The sequence below is a fragment of the Camelina sativa genome, chromosome 11 (genome assembly GCF_000633955.1).
Source record: "Camelina sativa cultivar DH55 chromosome 11, Cs, whole genome shotgun sequence".
Taxonomy (NCBI): Eukaryota; Viridiplantae; Streptophyta; class Magnoliopsida; order Brassicales; family Brassicaceae; genus Camelina; species Camelina sativa.
Genome location: NC_025695.1, coordinates 16,440,952 through 16,457,917, shown reverse-complemented (window position 1 = coordinate 16,457,917; position 16,966 = coordinate 16,440,952). Strand labels below are relative to the sequence as shown.

General features: G+C 33.7%; 4 protein-coding genes across 5 annotated transcripts; all 4 read left to right on the top strand.

Moving 5' to 3' along the window:
* On the top strand, positions 947-1,753 carry LOC104728037 (monothiol glutaredoxin-S7-like). Its single transcript, XM_010447081.2, has one exon. It carries the CDS (start codon positions 1,108-1,110, stop codon positions 1,414-1,416), a length of 309 nt encoding a protein of 102 aa, XP_010445383.1. The 5' UTR covers positions 947-1,107; the 3' UTR covers positions 1,417-1,753.
* On the top strand, positions 3,898-7,297 carry LOC104723586 (kinesin-like protein KIN-5B). Of its 2 annotated transcripts, none has more exons than XR_002034060.1 (6): positions 3,898-4,457; positions 4,847-5,022; positions 5,106-5,240; positions 5,338-5,432; positions 5,523-5,624; positions 5,700-5,898. XR_002034060.1 is itself a non-coding variant. In XM_010441963.2 (6 exons), exons 1-5 carry the CDS (start codon positions 4,882-4,884, stop codon positions 5,770-5,772), a joined length of 546 nt encoding a protein of 181 aa, XP_010440265.1. In that variant the 5' UTR covers positions 4,383-4,881; the 3' UTR covers position 5,773; positions 6,359-7,297. The 2 variants fall into 2 exon arrangements, 1 of the variants encoding a protein (XP_010440265.1); XM_010441963.2 differs by adding an exon at positions 6,359-7,297 and having other exon boundaries at positions 4,383-5,022; positions 5,700-5,773.
* LOC104723585 (monothiol glutaredoxin-S4-like) lies at positions 12,319-13,019 on the top strand. Its single transcript, XM_010441962.2, has one exon. It carries the CDS (start codon positions 12,526-12,528, stop codon positions 12,832-12,834), a length of 309 nt encoding a protein of 102 aa, XP_010440264.1. The 5' UTR covers positions 12,319-12,525; the 3' UTR covers positions 12,835-13,019.
* Positions 15,388-16,047, top strand: LOC109127506 (monothiol glutaredoxin-S5-like). Its single transcript, XM_019232407.1, has one exon. The coding sequence runs from the start codon at positions 15,509-15,511 to the stop codon at positions 15,815-15,817; it is 309 nt and encodes a 102-aa protein (XP_019087952.1). The 5' UTR covers positions 15,388-15,508; the 3' UTR covers positions 15,818-16,047.

Genomic DNA, 16,966 nt, shown 5'->3' with positions numbered 1-16,966 from the left:
CATTAATAGTAATATAATAGCTAACACTCCGGAACAGTGTTGGGCCACCTTTTGATCCAGAAATAAATGTGGTTCCATTTGAGCCTTATCGTCATGGAATGAAATCAATCTTTACCGATGTCAAGAATCATGCAAAACTTGCCTTTATTCCAGATCGATTCATAACCAAAAGTTTCTTGTTAAAAACATGTTTTGATGGCAACTCAAGAGGCCACGTAATCCTCAAACAGAAAAAGGAATAAAAGATTATTCTGGAAATATTCCCTACGTACGATCTCGAGTCGTCAAGAAGTAAAGCTTATTCTTAACATGTTCATGTGTGTCAAAGGGACACTTTAACTATGGTTTTGAACCTATGCCTAATATAGATCTGGTTTTGGCTCACAAAACCTTCATTAGTTAATAACTTGCAATGTTAAGGTTTATTTTTCTCTACATAATATAATGTAAGCTTTTTTCTATTTCCCCCGTTTTTCTTAAAGCTTATTAATGTTTTGTAAACTAGTGTAAGCTATATGTCTATCAACTTTTAACCTTATGAAAACTATATACCAATTAATGCAGCATCAAACTAACTAAATATCCTTAAAGTGATAAAGATATATCTCTTTATGATAATGAACATATATGGCCGTACCATAGAGATATGACATGATTCGTCCGTATCAGATATTCTTCACAACCAAGAGATTTTGCCTCTGTACGTTTTATACCAAATTAGTTTTATTCTTTAGCTGGAAGTGGCAAAGAGTCAAGAAGGCGTGAACCGATCATGGCCGCAAATTTTTTCCTTTTTATTTTTATTTTATAAAATGTGTTCTTTATTTCGAGCTATAAAGTTGATTCTCTTAAAAAGTGCCACATCGAACCCATAATGTCATAGCTTTACGTATTATATATAGCACCCTTGTAGAGACTTCTCTACATCAAACCGATCAAACACAAACTAAAACTCACCTTTTCACCTTCATTCAAAGATATCACAATCTCTGTAACAGTTCTTATTTATCTCTTTTCATCCCTAATCTCGCATCTTGTAATCAAAACACAGCCTATTTTCATCCTCCGCGAGTCAATTTTTAAACACACTTTCATATTATAACAACAATGGAGAAGCTACAGAAGATGATCTCCGAGAAGTCGGTTGTGATCTTTAGCAAAAACTCTTGCTGCATGTCGCACACAGTCAAGACTCTTTTCTTAGACCTTGGCGTGAACCCTACGATATATGAGCTAGACGAGATTAACAAAGGAAGAGAGATAGAGCAAGCATTGGCTCAGCTTGGCTGCAGCCCGACTGTACCGGTGGTGTGCATAGGAGGGAAGCTCGTTGGTGGAGCCAATCAAGTCATGAGTCTCCATCTCAATCGATCTCTCATTCCCATGCTTAAATGTGTTGGGGCATTATGGGTTTGACTAAACTGAGGGGATACTTACGTAGAACGTAGCTTGATAATTATAATGTAATGCAACTAATCAATGATGACAAACAAAAACACATATACATGTACGTATGAATGGTTTGTGTCTATCTAAGTTTTGGAAGGATACATTGTGAGGGTACTTATTTTCGTAACATGCTTGGGTATACTTTATAATTAATTCACTATATATGTATTGTATTTCACTATTTCTAAATTCGATTTTTATAAATAAATATATGTATCTAAGAAAGGTGTATGCCGCTTGTATCGGAAATTTACATCTATTTTTTGGGGTTATGGGGTTATATATGAAGGAATATAGAGAATATACATGCATATAAAACCATTATGTTAAATGATTTGTGTTAAAATAACCATCACGGTGTACTCTTACACGGTCCTCCACCTGCGGCCAGCATGCAACCCTTCTCATGTAATGTAGCTTGCACGCTGTCATTACACAACTCCTGTGGGCGGCCTTAAAGACATTGGCGAGACACAAGATCTCTAATGCTTTCAACTTATAAGCTTCTAATTATGACCTCTTTCTTTATATTGGATTACGTCTACGCCCCATATCCTTGTTGCAATAGGAAAAGAAAAATCATAATTAACAAGAAAAGGGGCTTGATCAACATATTAGAGATAATTTTGGAAAGTTAAATGTGAATCTTACATATCAAATATTCTGGACCATTAAAATTTTATCTACAAAGTGAAGCCTGTAAAATCCGTGAAGTCTAAATGAAAAACTTGAAGATTACTTGAAGATTTATATCTCATAAAACAAACCTCAATAAAATTTTCTATTGTTTAATCTTTGACACAACAACAATACCCAGTAACATATTGTTTCGTCTTGATCTTATTTTAACAAACAATTCAATATATCGTATTGACTTTCAAAAATTATCGACAAAAAGGCATCTGTATGTTAATTACTAGTAGTACTACATCCATTTCTGTATCTTAATTAGGTTGATACTTATATCGATAGCAAATATTGTCTGGTACTTAATATTTGGACACTTTACATATATTCTCAGTGAAATTAATCAAATAATTAATATAAGTTACGTACGTTGGAGAAAAAATAAGTTTACTTGGAAAAAAAATCCAATTTTTGTAGAATTAATTTGGATTGGTTTTATAGTTTAAGTATAATAAAAATAAGAGTGAATAGAGTATGGATTCTTTTTTTTTTTTTTTTTTTTTTTTNTTTTTGGACAAACTGATTATTCTATTAATTCAAATAGAAGTCATACAAAGAGGAGGATATAAACTCCCAGAAGTACATAATCCACACTACTCCGAGAGAGTCATAAAAATTTAAACATGCACACATTACGTATATTAACATCTCGTGTATAAAATGTGATAAGATGTCTCGAAAAAAGTGATAGGATGGTACGAGGGTATAGAATTAGATGCGATCATATGATATGTATTATGTAAGACATGTACGGGATATGAATATGACGACCTTATGAAAAACGACTCTCCGGAACAATGTTGGGCCACACCATTGATCAAGATATACCGAGAAAAAAACATAACAATGTGGTTCCTTTGAGCCTTATCGTCATGGAATGAGATCGAATTTCAGCGATGTCAAGAATCATACAAGACTTTACTTTATTCCGAAATCGATTTATGATGACATTTTAGTGAGAATAATAAACCAAAATGGTTTGATGGTAAGTGAAGAAGCCACGTAATCCTCAATACAACAAAATAAGAGACTATTCTGGAGATATACCTTACGATCTCGAGTCTTCACGAAGTGGCGCTCTACTTTAATTATGTTCGTATGTATATGTCAAGGGGTGGGGTTTAATTAAGGTTGTGAACCTATGTACGATGTCGATCTTGTTTAGCAGCTTTAAATAATTAAAGTGCATACATAACTATGGTTTATTTATGTATTAAAACGGATCACAAAGCAAAAAAATTTGTAAAGCCTCAACACATAACATACACTAATACAAGTACAAGTAAAACTATATATATGAAACTTATGAAGTATATGCAGCAAACACTAAGTAGATTGACTTTAATGTTATAGACAATGAAACTATATGGCCGTACTATATAGAGATGACATGATTCGTCCGTATCAGATATTCTTCACAGCTAAGAGATTTTGTTATCTGTACGTTTTACCAAATTAGTTTTCTTCTTTACATGCAAGAGGCAAAGAGTCAAGAACGTGTAAACCGATCATTGCCTCAGGGCCTCATATTCTCTCGGATACTCCCACTTTCTTAATTTTTATTATAGAAAATGTGTTCTTTATATATTTAATTTTTCCTTTTTTTTGCTCAAAAAAATGTGTTGTTTATTTCATGCTATAAAGTTGATTCCATAGAAAAAGTGCTACATCGAACCCATAATATGACAACTTTACGTACCTTAGGATGCTATAAATAGAGGAGCCTTATAGACAACTCTGTACATTAAACATAAACTCAAAGTCAATTTTTATCTTAACACACCCAAAGATATCAACAATCTCTTTTAAAAGTCTCAAGTTATCCCATTCTCATATCTAGTTTCGCATTTCGATCAAAACACACAAATTTTATCCTTTAGTTTGCAAGCCGCTTTCCAAACGCGAAACGACCTTCCTTTTACATTATAATACCAATGGAGAAGCTACAAAAGATGATCTCCGAGAAATCGGTAGTTATTTTTAGTAAGAACACTTGCTGCATGTCGCACACAATTAAAACTCTCTTCTTAGACCTTGGTGTGAATCCGACAATCTATGAGTTAGACGAGATCAACAGAGCAAAAGATATAGAGCAAGCTTTGGCTCAGCTTGGCTGCAGCCCAACCGTGCCAGTGGTGTTCATAGGAGGGCAGCTTGTCGGTGGAGCTAATCAAGTCATGAGTCTCCATCTCAATCGTTCTCTTATACCAATGCTTCAACGTGTTGGGGCTTTGTGGCTTTGATTAAATAAAAAAGGAATACTTACGTACAGATCGTAGCTTTGTGATAATTAAGGATGAAAAAATAACCTATACATGTCGGTATGAATGATATGTCTATTATCTATGTTATGAAAGGATAGATTTTTTTTTTTTTTTTGACCTATGAAAGGATAGATTGTGAGGATATATTTTGTATACTTTATACATAATAATTTAAAATAACCGTGCGTTGTAAATTCAAATTTTCCATGTTATTTTTTAATATATATGCAATATGCTATTATAGAATTCTCAAGTCATTAAATTTAAGTCCTTCCCCTTTCTTGGATCAGTTTCATTGATATTTTCTTGGACAGAGACTTCTTTGATCGACCGCGCGAAGGGGTTGCGTTATAAGTTTGTTGTTCACGAGATTAGATACTTCTTCTATCCTAAGTCTAAGGCTCTAAACAAGATTTGTCAAGTACTGATTTTACTTGTTTCTGCAGACCAAAAGGATCAGCTGGAATCGGAAAACCAGAGCATGCTTCTGAAATTTGGTTCACAGCTTGACCAAAACCTTAAGGATCTGCATAGAACAGTTCTTGGATCAGTCTCTCAGCAACAACAACAATTAAGAACTATGGAGGAACATACCCACACATTTCTTGTTCATATATATGATGTAAGGAAAAAGACCATACTTATGTCAGTTCACTTTTTGCTTTGGACCATTTGATCTCACTAGTGGGTGCATTTCTCACGCAGGCAACACAGGATCTGGAATCAAGAATTGGAAAAATAGCAGCCTTGAAGGAACTATATGAAATTATACAAAAGAAGGCCTCCTCTAATCTGGAGAAGAACTCCTCTATAGTATCACAAATAGCGGCGGTTGAGAAAGTATGAACAAGTTTTAGCTATGAAATACTATCACATCTTGCTGTGAATTTCTATTTCTCATCATTTATTTTGGTAATAATTGAATTTCTCTTCTCAGTTTCTCACTATATCAGCAACAGAGGCTTCTGCAGTCGCTCATGACATCCACAATACACTTAATGATCAGAAGATTGAAGATTACCTTGAAGATTGGTACAAGTTCCAACTCCCCATTGCTTTCAATTCGAATGTCTTACTTAGTTTACATTCTATCTACTCATACAAACATTATATTTACTGCAGCTTGGGAAGGGCCAATGATTCTAAAACTTTGTGGGAGACCACTGAAACAGGCATAAAGAACCTTAACACGAAGTATCAACAAGTACTTAATGTCACAATGGAGTAAGTTTTTTCGTGTGGTATCCATCCTTCTCTCTGTTTCCACATCATTACACTGAATAAAATCTCTACGTATAGGGACATGGCAAAAGAAAGTGAGAGGGGGTACGATGTACATATAGGGACATGGCAAAACTCTCTTCTCCATTGAGGTAAACAATGCTTTAACCTTGAAGGAGCTTCTTCAACAAAGGTTTATCACAGTGCATGTTGGTGTTATTCTTGTATAATCTTAGGTTATGAAGATTAGATATTTAATTAAATGTAATACATGTTATGTATGTTTTGTGTAATAGATATTTTTGATGATTTATGTAATAAAAAAAAGTTATTTATAAATTCATTTAAATAAATTTTGCAAAACAGGATTTTAATATGCAAATTATATACAAATTCAGTTTAATCCATACAGCAAAAGAAAAGTTATAAAGATTTTTGTGAGGAAATTAGCCACAAAATTTTGTGACATTTTATAACTACAAGTTACTGATATCTTTGATGCAATTTGTAACTGATAGTTACATAGAAATGTAACAATTAATAGCAAATAGCGATAACTTAATTTGTATCTAATTTGTGGCAATTTGCTACAATTTGTTATAAAGGGTTATTTTGCGACAACCAAATAATTACTAATTTTTTTGGTCTCAAATCTGTAACAAATGTTTTTTAGCTACGCAAATCTAGTTATATCTACACATTTTTTAGTAACTATACAAATCTTTTTACTAGTGAAGGCTTCACAATCAGCACAAACAAAGGGAGCAAAGACCAAATTGAGCCATGCAGATATGTCAAACCGTAGCAGTACAGGTGAGTTCTCTCTCATATGGCGCCCTTTGTCAAAGAGATCAAGAAATTCACACAAAGCATGCAGCAGGTTTGACAATGTTAGATGTGAATGAGGCTTGGTTTGTTGGGTTGTTGCTAACACCAAACTGGTCCGGTTGATGGGATGTTGTTGAGAACTAGAGACGCTAGTTAGCATAGGGATAAAAGGGATTTGGTTCTTCCAGTTAACAAACAAAGTCACAAATTGAGTAAGGGCCAGGGATCTACCATACATTTTGTTACTACAAATCATTCTAGGTAAGTGGATTCTCAGATGCAGTCTTCGGACACCGAGTTCAACCAACGAACAAAAGAGATGTTTACTAGATAACATAAGGATAGATAGAGTAGACCTGGGATTTTAGAAGTTGGGCAAGACCAATTGGGATGCTAGCAATCCAAGTTCAAGTCCTGAGCTCATCCGCAGAGATCCAATAGACTTTGGGGATGACCAGGGGAGTTGACATGGGTCTGCCAAGCTCATAGTGTGACAGATCTTAGAGACGGGAGTCCAAAAACGGAGACAATTCGCAACTCTGGAAGATTCCTCGCCAAACATCGACACATGTGCTGTTGAGGAAGAGGAGACTTCAATGGCAAAGCACAATCCGGATTGGGGAAAAGATAAGCACAAAGACTTTGGTACCATCAACGATAAGGCTGGACGAGGATAGATGAGGATGGGGTTCGCCGGACTCCAGATCCTTCTGTAGGGGCACAATATCAGGCATTCGTCTAGCTTTAGGGTAGGTGTCGTGGTTTTGTCGGGGAACAAAAGAAGAAAACAAAAGGGGAAAAAAGCTTGAGGGATGAAACTAAAGGAATAAAGAAAGTAGAAAAGGAGCAGAGAGATTGAGAGATCTTGACGCCGGCGAGCCAAAGCTCTACCGGCGTCGGAGAAAGATGGTGATAGCGACGCCTCGATTATAGTGTCTAAGAGAGAAATTAGGGCGAACTCTACGATTTACTATAGAGTATGGATTCTAAACTAAGTTATATTACGGATTAACAAATGAATCTTAAATTTTATTTGCCAAACTAACAATTTTTAAAAAGTGTTCAATATGAACTAACAATGAGAAAAGTGAGTTTCAACCCAAAATTAATGGGGCATATAATGAAAGTTACAGAATGGTATTACGTCGTTGTGGAATTGAATGCGATATAATATGTGTTTTTACGTAAGACATGTACGGACTAGGATCACCTAGCAATGTGTTATGACTCTCCGGATCACAGTTGGGCCAGATTCCATCAATAAATCGAATTAAAAAGAAATATTATATATGTAGTTCCTTTTTGAGTCTATATCCTCAAACGAATGAGATCGTATCTTGAAAATATCAAGAATCACATACAGTTTAACTTTATTCCCAAGTTGATTTATCATGGGAAATTTGCTGAGAATATAAAGAAAGTGAAGAGGCCAATAAACTACCACACAATCAAAAAACCAAAAAGAAGACGAATTGAAGAAGATTATTCTAGAGATATACCATACGATCTCGAGTCTTCGCAAAAAGAAAGAGATTCAGCTTTTATCGTGTGTAATGCACTAATGTGTATATGCTAGTGGCCTGGATTTTAAGATTTTATATAGTAAATCTTGTTCCTAATAACAAGTTACACGTTGAATGCAACCAAGGTTAGGATTTTCTCAACTGAGAAGGAACCTCTATCCAAAAATTATCTCCATTGAAGATATATGGATTATGAGAAGGTCTGCCATTTAACTTAAGTATATTTACAAGATCATAAAACTTCATGAAAGAGAAGAGAGTCTCATTTACATACAAACATGCTCATGAATATCACCACATAAGGTGATACGTGTTTGATTAAGTAGTCTAATATCAACAAGAGAAAGAATAACGACCATGATTCTCTTAGCCTGCAATATAATCTATTAGGCATACCTAAAACCAAAGAATGAAAATGCTGATCAGCAAAGCAAAGCATAGAATTATTATAAACAACCAAATATGAAGCCTCACCATTCTTCCGACTTGATTTGGAACCTGAAATTGTTCAGCATATGGCGAACAAAATACCAACTGAACCTATTATGCATTGAGCTGCAAGCTTAAAAAAGGGGTATTACCATCACATGCATAAGTTGAACTCTTAGTTCTCTCTCTACTTTAAAAACGACACATTTTAAAATGAAAATGGACAAAAATAGCATTTTTTTATAGCTACACTAAATTTAAAATAATTTAAAAATTAAAAACTAACTTAAATTCATAATTAATTATCTAATAGATTAATAAAAATTATTACAAAAAAGTATTTGTTTTATAAATAATGATTATTTATAATTTTGAATAAGGAAAAAAGCTTAACTTGTTTTTGTTTATACTATTTAGATTTAAATTTCTTTTAAAATAAATAATTTCAGATTATACAATTTATAATATATATATATATATATCAATTTTTCTAGATTTATTTTAATCAATGTTGATTGGTCGACTTTGTGAATCATCGATTTGTTTTTTAATTCTGTTAACTTAATTATCTTTGCCACCGACTTATTTTAAAACAGTTGACTTATCTTATGACTAGTGTATTTATAACATAGTCAATTTTTTTAACTGTTGACTTATTTTTTTGTTCATCAATTTATATTTGTTTTATGTTGATTTGTTTATTAGTGAATTATTTATATTTAAAATTCGTTTTTAATTTAAAATCTATAAGTATATAAATATTGTACTAATTTCACTCAAATTTAACTCTTATCTATTATATAGCTGAAATTCACAATTATTTCAGTTTATTTGTGTAACATCTGCGAACCAAATTGGAGATTTGGGGAGTGGGTTTGAATTGTCGTTTTGGGTCGGTTTGGTTTAAAGAAAATCATGGAACCGAGATATATAAGGGAAAAGTCGATGAGAAGGGTTTTGGCAAGTGCTTTTTGTCACCGTTTCCCCTTTGTTTTTGAGAAAAGAGGTGTTCTTGAGGTTTCAGAGGTTTTTTGGGAGATTATTAGCTTGGTTTGAGAGATCCGCTGCTGTGGAGTGAAGATCTGGTGTTGGGAACAAAGGAGAAGCTTCCTAGGGTGCTGGATTCGTCATTGTTGGGTCAGAACTTTCTGCAAAAAGGTGAGTGCATGACCATGACTTATCTAAGTCTGAGAATCCTTTGTTTGCTTGATTGTTGTGTTTTTGTGGTGCTGTTATTGCTTGTGGTAGTTTGTTATGGTTCTTATAGGTTCCTAGAGCTTTTGGGTGAGTTTGGGACGGATTGGAGATGATTGGAAACGGAGATTCGATGATCGGCTTCGAGTAGAACGTGTCTGCGGGTGACGGTCGACACCATGTTGGGGCTAGTGTCGATCGACACCATGTTGGGGCTAGTGTCGATCGACACCATGTTGGGGCTAGTGTCGATCGACACCACTTCGGTGTCGGTCGACACCAACTTGTCTGTTGCATGGTTCATGGTTTGTTGTGTTTGTTTGTTGTTTGTTAAACATTGGAATCTCAGTTGCTTGTGTCTATAGCCCAGTAGATGAGAGGATTGCCTCACTGAGTGTTTATTAAATACTCATGCATCTCAATTTGTGTTTGCGGTGCAGGTAAAGGCAAAGTGTGATCGTGGAATCAAGACGATGAGAAGGAGGATGATCTAAGGTCTTGTTTGTGTGTTGTTGGATATATTCTTTATGTTGGAACCTTGGTTAGAGTTATGCTAGGTTGATGGATATAATGGTTAGAAATGTTTATTGTATTGATGATATATTGGTTTTGTATTATTGGTATGTTTCCACTGTGTTTAATGGTTATTGTTGGTTTAATGTTAAATTGTGGTTTGGGTTAGTTTTAATTAAGTAGTATGTGATGCTTAATTATATATTGTATTTATTATATGTAAAAAAAACGGGTTAGGTTGTTTCAGTTTGTTTGTAATTATATAATTTAAATATGTAAGTATCTTAAAACAAATTTGATATATTTTAAAATAATATTATCTATCTGAATTTTAATCTTTTATTTATTGATTAATATTATATATAATAAATTCATTTATTATTATTTTAATTTTTTTGCAAAATACCGAAGATCTAATGTACAAAACAGTGGTTTTTAAATAATTTTGTAAAATGAATTTATTTAACTATATTTTATTTTTATTTTTTTTTAACTTTTAATTCATTCTCAACTAAAGGAAAAATAGTCATTTTGAACAATAAATAAGGTATTTTTAAAAAACTAAAAAAATATTAGTATAGATTTAAAATTTTCTACTAATTTTAAGATATGTATTTAAATTATTTCTAAAAAATCACACTTATTATATTTCTATGTGAAACGACCCGACCCGTTTTTTTATAATAAATAATAAATAATAATAATAAATAATTACAACTAGTGGTCCCATACCCACTTGCCACATATCCACAACCACAACCATCAGCGAAAATAACAATACCAATAAATATCCAATAATAAAATAATCAATAATCAAATATAGCAATAATCAAATAACCAATCATCAGGAAACATGAAACCAACAATCTAGCAATGTTTTTAATGACCCAACTCTAGCAACCTAGCAACGCCAGACAACATCCAATCGAGTCCCTAGAACATCTTCCTCTTCATCGCCTTGATTCTATAATCACACTTTGTCTTTACATGCACCACAAACACATATTGAGATGCATGAGTATTTTATAAACACTCAGTGAGGCAATCCTCCCATCTATTGGGCTATACACACAGCAACAATGATACCAATGTTCCAAACAATCAACAAACAAGACATACAGACCAGGAAAACAAACATCAACTCACTGGAAGGGAGGTGTCGACCAACACTACCCCATAGTGTCGATCGACAAAATAGGCATCGATCGACACTCCCTCTGCAACCGCGATCCGCTCGAAGCCGAGAGTCGAATCTCGCTCCCAACCTCCTCCAAATCGCCCAATACTCAAAAACCAAGCCATATACGTCCATAGGAACCTGTAGCAACCAATCCCAGCAAGAAAAACACACAAAACAACAACAAACAAGCAAGAACAAGGAATCAAAGGCTTAGATTAGCCATGGTCATGCACTCACCTCTTTGCAGGAAGTTTATGACTAACAATGAATGAATCCAAACTCCCAGCAAGCTTCCCACATGTTCCTAGCCTTGAATCCTCACTCCCACAGCAAGATCTCACCCCCAAGCCTTGAAATCTCACAAAAACTCCCAAAAACTCAAGAACAATACTTTCTCCTCTTTCTCTTTGTTTTCAGCGGCTAGACAACCACAAAACACGATCTTGGTTGTTCTCTCACTTAAATATCACGGTTTAATGGTTTTTCTCAAACCAAACCAACCAAAAATCGATAATTAAATCGAACTGGTCGAACCAGAAATAAGTGGTGTCGACCGACACCTCCTTGGTGTCGATCGACACCCTCCCAAAACGCATAGTTTTGGTTTGCGGGTGTTACAATATGTATATCAGTGTAATGAGTAAAAAATTGTATTTGTGTTGAAAATGTATCTCTTTTGAGTGCCTTTGGAAGTAGAAGGCGTAGTGACGTAGATAAACACATGACATGAGTACGTATAAAGTATTCGTCAGATCTAAGAGATTTTGTTATATGTACGTTTTACCGAATTAGTTGATAGTTTTATTCTTTAGTTGCAAGTGGTAAAGAATCAAAAACGTGTGAGCCGCAAAATCCCACACCGATATCATAGCTTCAAATCCTTTGGATACTCCCACCATATTAATTTTCATCTAAAATATGTTCTTTATTTCCGTGTGATAAAGTTGATTCTCTGAAAACTGCTATATGGAACCGACAAATGATAGCTTCACGTTCCATAGAAAGCTATATATAATTAAAGAACCCTTAGAGACCCTTCACTACATCAAAAACAAACTCAAAGTCATTCATCTCTTGTATATCTTCACCCAAAGGCTTCAAGCTTTCCTATTTCACCTTTTTTTTTTTGTTGTTGTCAAACTCCTATTTCACCCTTATTCTCTAATTTGAATCAAAAGATATCCCATTTTCATATTCCTCGGTGAGTCGTTCAACACAGTTGTACATTATAACACCAATGGATAAGCTACAGAAGATGATCTCCGAGAAGTCTGTAGTGATCTTTAGCAAAAACTCGTGTTGCATGTCCCACACAATCAAGACTCTCTTCATAGACTTTGGGGTGAACCCAACGATCTATGAGCTAGATGAGATTAACAGAGGAAAGGAGATAGAGCAAGCATTGGCTCAGCTTGGCTGCAGCCCAGCCGTGCCAGTGGTGTTCATAGGAGGGCAGCTCGTTGGTGGAGCCAATCAAGTCATGACTCTCCATCTCAATCGCTCTCTCGTTCCAATGCTTAAGCGCGCTGGAGCATTGTGGCTTTGATTTAAAAATAAAGTGATACTTACGTAAAGAACGTAGCATGATAATAATGACGTAATGAAAGTACATGTATGTATGAATGTTTTTTCTGTCTAAGTTTTGAAAGGATAGACCATGAGGATACCTGTTTTGTAACGTGTGGGTAAACTTTATAATAAAATCAGTTAGTGTTTGGATTTCCTCTCCCATATTTTATATTTTCATATAATACGAAATGTGCAGATATTCAGTGCATGGTATATTTATGCCCTCCAATACATATCTAAATTTTTTAAAAGTGAAATGAAATGTTATTTGCGTAAGTTATATACAAAAACAAAACAAAAAAAACAATTTGACGTAAGGGATTTTATATACATCTCGGTGTTTCTTCTCTAGATCTTTTCATTTATGCTCATGGTTCCATCTTAGGTATAAATATTCTTCCTTGAAAATAAATATTAAATGTTCGAGAAGATTATATTTTTACACAAATGAGACTTTATCTTAATCGGAATAAGGTGCGTGCGATTGCGAGGTCTGTCACTATTTGTATATGCAAGTGATGTAATTTGTGAGCCATAGAATTATCAAACCTAATTTCTCAACTGTTGCCTGACCCAACGTTCGAAAAATACCTTAATAAGGTCAAGTCGACATGGGTTCGAAGGGGTCCCTGCAAACACGTTTTAATTATTTAAGAAATCTCATTAAGAGTATTTTTAGAATTGTAAACCTATTTTTGTTTCTCTTCTAGGGCTTATGATTCTTATTTTAACCACATTTTTTGTGTGTTACATACAAACGAGAGCTTAAGACATCAGGAAATTGTAGAAATTTTGATAAGAAAACAGTAATATACACATGCAACATATTGATAAAATTGGGCTAATGGGATGGTATGGCATAGTTGTGGAATTGGATGCAATGTGTTTTGACGTAAGACATGGCATGGTACATGTACGGACCATGATAACTTTGTAATTTGTAGTAATGAACAACGACTCTCCGGCACACAGTTGGGCCAGATTCCATGAAGAAATTGAGTAAATGAAATAAAGATTATTGTCTTGTTCCATAGAGCCTTATCCTCGTGAAATGAGATCGAATCTTTGGGTTGTCAAGAATCAAGTAAAATTTAGCTTTATGCCCAATCGATTAATGATGAAATTTGGTGAGGATATATATATTTATACTAAAAAAAAAGAACGTTTTGTTTGAGAGTAGAGAGGCCACGTAAAACACCAGACAAAAAAAAAAGAGTATTCTAGAGATATTCCATGCGATCTCGTGTCTTCGCAAAGGAAGGAGTTGAAGCTAATTTAATCATGTGTGGGATATGTCATAGGCGTGCCGTGCTTACTTAATAAAAAATGGGGCAATAGCCCTAGGCCACATCCTCGATCATATTTTGTTAGGCCACATTTGACAAATATTTTTTTATAGATTTATTCAGTTAATTTCAATGTGTAAGTGTTTTTAACTACAAATTTGAACTTTATCATCATTATCACTATTTTTTTTGTTATCAAAAACTCTATAAATTTTTATTTTAATATAAATTTTTGATGATATATTGTTAGTTAAGTTTTTAAAAATTTTATATTACAAAATTTCGCCCCAAGCCTCTAGAATCATTGGTACCGCATAGGCCGGATTTTATATAATAGCTCTTGTTTTTCTAAGAAAATGTTTTACTAAAATAACTTTTCTTGTATATTAGATTTCTGTGGAACTCAAGATAGGAAATATTGTCTACTTTCATTAGATTTAATTAGGGAAAGTTTTTAATAAAAATCTTTATCGTGGCAATCACTTGTACTTTAAATCCTTAATTGATGTATATCATGGACTTGATTATTATTAGATAGTTTTTGTTTGTCACAGGCTCACACACTATGCAATGAATTTAGTTATCAATTTCTCATTTTCCCATACTATTTAAAATTTAATATACCATTCATACGACGAAAATATGACTAATTCAGACTATTGATTGTTCTTTTCTTTTACCACTGGACCCTTCAACAGTACTACTTTCTACGAAACTACTAAAGTAATCCTAACAACAAAGTCGAGAGAAGGCAATGGCAAGACGAGTTAAAGAGCTGTTCCTCAAAGAGTCCAAATTTTATTTTATTAACTTTTAATTTAGAAATAATAACAATTGATCATTAGAGAGAAATTAAACATGGATATCTCTACTGACCCAGAAAGGAAAGGGCGTACTATTAAGACATGGTATGATTCGTCCGTAGTATTCTTTACACATCGATCTACGCTTTAGTTAACCGTACGTTTTACCTAATGAATTGATAGTTACATTTTGATTCTTTAGCTGCAAGAGGCAAAGTGGCAAGACGGATGAAGCCTCCTTAGGCTCTAATCCGTTGAGATATTATTCCCATTATCTTATGTGTGTTTTATTTATTTATTTATTTGAGATATTTCGTATGTGCTAAAGTTGATTCTCTTTTAAAATATGCTACATTAAATTTTAACCCGTAATATGAAAGTTATACGTCCCTTAGAAAGCTATATAAAGGACCCTTAGAGACCCTTCACTACATCAAACAGAAACTCAAAGTCATCTCTTATCTTAAGCCAAAAAGACTTCAAGCTCTCTACAAGTCTTCAAACTTTGCTACTACCTCCTTTGAATCGTTATCCAAACACTTTAAAATTATAACATCAATCGATGGAGAACCTACAGAAGATGATCTCTGAGAAGTCGGTAGTGATCTTTAGCAAGAACTCGTGTTGCATGTCTCATACAGTCAAGACTCTCTTCTTAGACTTTGGCGTGAACCCTACGATCTATGAGCTCGACGAGATGCACAGAGGAAAGGAGATAGAACAAGCATTGGCTCAGCTCGGCTGCAGCCCGACCGTACCAGTGGTGTTCATTGGAGGGCAGCTTGTTGGTGGAGCCAATCAAGTCATGAGCCTCCATCTCAATCGCTCTCTTGTTCCAATGCTTAAGCGCGCTGGAGCATTATGGCTTTAGCTTCCAAAAAGTGGAACTGGAAATTTATAATGTACCGAAGAAACTAATTATAGCGATTAGCCAACAAAGAAGCATACGGAAGAATGTATGTGTGAGTTAATTAATGCTATGTCTATCTGAGTTTTGAAAAAGATAGATTATGCGGTTACCTATTTTGTAATAATATATCAGCTACCGTTGGATTTCCCCTTTCCCAAGTTTGAATATATTCTTCAATGTATAATTTTTTTTTGGTTAAATTAATTTAATATACATGCATGCAAGGAAGAACATGCGTCTGCGCGCGTTATAAAAAATGCACATTGCAATAATCTTGGTGTAAACAAGAACAAAAACGAGGAAAGAACAGAATCATTATTTATTTTTCGGGATTGTTTTCAGTACTAATCGTGTAATAGTAATTATAGTTCTGTCTTATTTAATCGTAATTATTTCAGATCGTTCTGTAGTGTTAATCGGTTTCATTCATACAAATATAGATCTCGATTGTAGAGACAATTATTACTAGGAAACAATTATGTGAAATAACCAGATGTTTAACTTGTTAATTGATGGTTGAAGATATTATATCAAATATAGAACATAACATCTAATGATTGAGAAATACCTATATATTTATAGAATCTAACAAAACATTTTATTTTAATACTTGGTGATAAACATGTGTCTATGAGCTTATTGCGAGGGTCATGCATCACAAGAAATTGAGTCCCACTTAACAGAAAAAACCTAGTACTTATAAAAAGAATATTATATAATGAAAACTACGATCGAAGGCATATTAGATATCGTTGATTTTGTAAAAGAAAACTATATATTTCGGTTGCTACAAAGACGGAATTAAATACTTTAGTTTATATGGTTTGGAATGTTAAGCCTAAATTCAAGCAATTTGTTCATACTAAATATACACGTGTATATTTTTTTCATTTAAATATCTTAAACTAATCTGGGTATGTTACAAAAAAAAAAAAACAAACATATCGTAATTGTCATCAAATATTACGAGTTATTGTTATTTAACTTGTTACAAGTAATATTTCTGCTTCGGCTTACGTAAACAAGTGATATGAGTTTTTTTTTTTTTTTTTTTTTTTTTTTTTTTTTTTTTTTTTTTTTTTTTTTTTTTTTTTTTTTTTTTTTTTTTTT

Coding starts and splice junctions, on each gene's coding strand:
- LOC104728037 (XM_010447081.2), top strand. CDS start 1,108: ATGGAGAAGCTACAGAAGATGATCTCCGAGAAGTCGGTTGTGATCTTT.
- LOC104723586 (XM_010441963.2), top strand. CDS start 4,882: ATGCTTCTGAAATTTGGTTCACAGCTTGACCAAAACCTTAAGGATCTG. Junction 5,023..5,105: donor TTCTTGTTCATATATATGAT/GTAAGGAAAAAG, acceptor TTTCTCACGCAG/GCAACACAGGATCTGGAATC. Junction 5,241..5,337: donor AAATAGCGGCGGTTGAGAAA/GTATGAACAAGT, acceptor TTCTCTTCTCAG/TTTCTCACTATATCAGCAAC.
- LOC104723585 (XM_010441962.2), top strand. CDS start 12,526: ATGGATAAGCTACAGAAGATGATCTCCGAGAAGTCTGTAGTGATCTTT.
- LOC109127506 (XM_019232407.1), top strand. CDS start 15,509: ATGGAGAACCTACAGAAGATGATCTCTGAGAAGTCGGTAGTGATCTTT.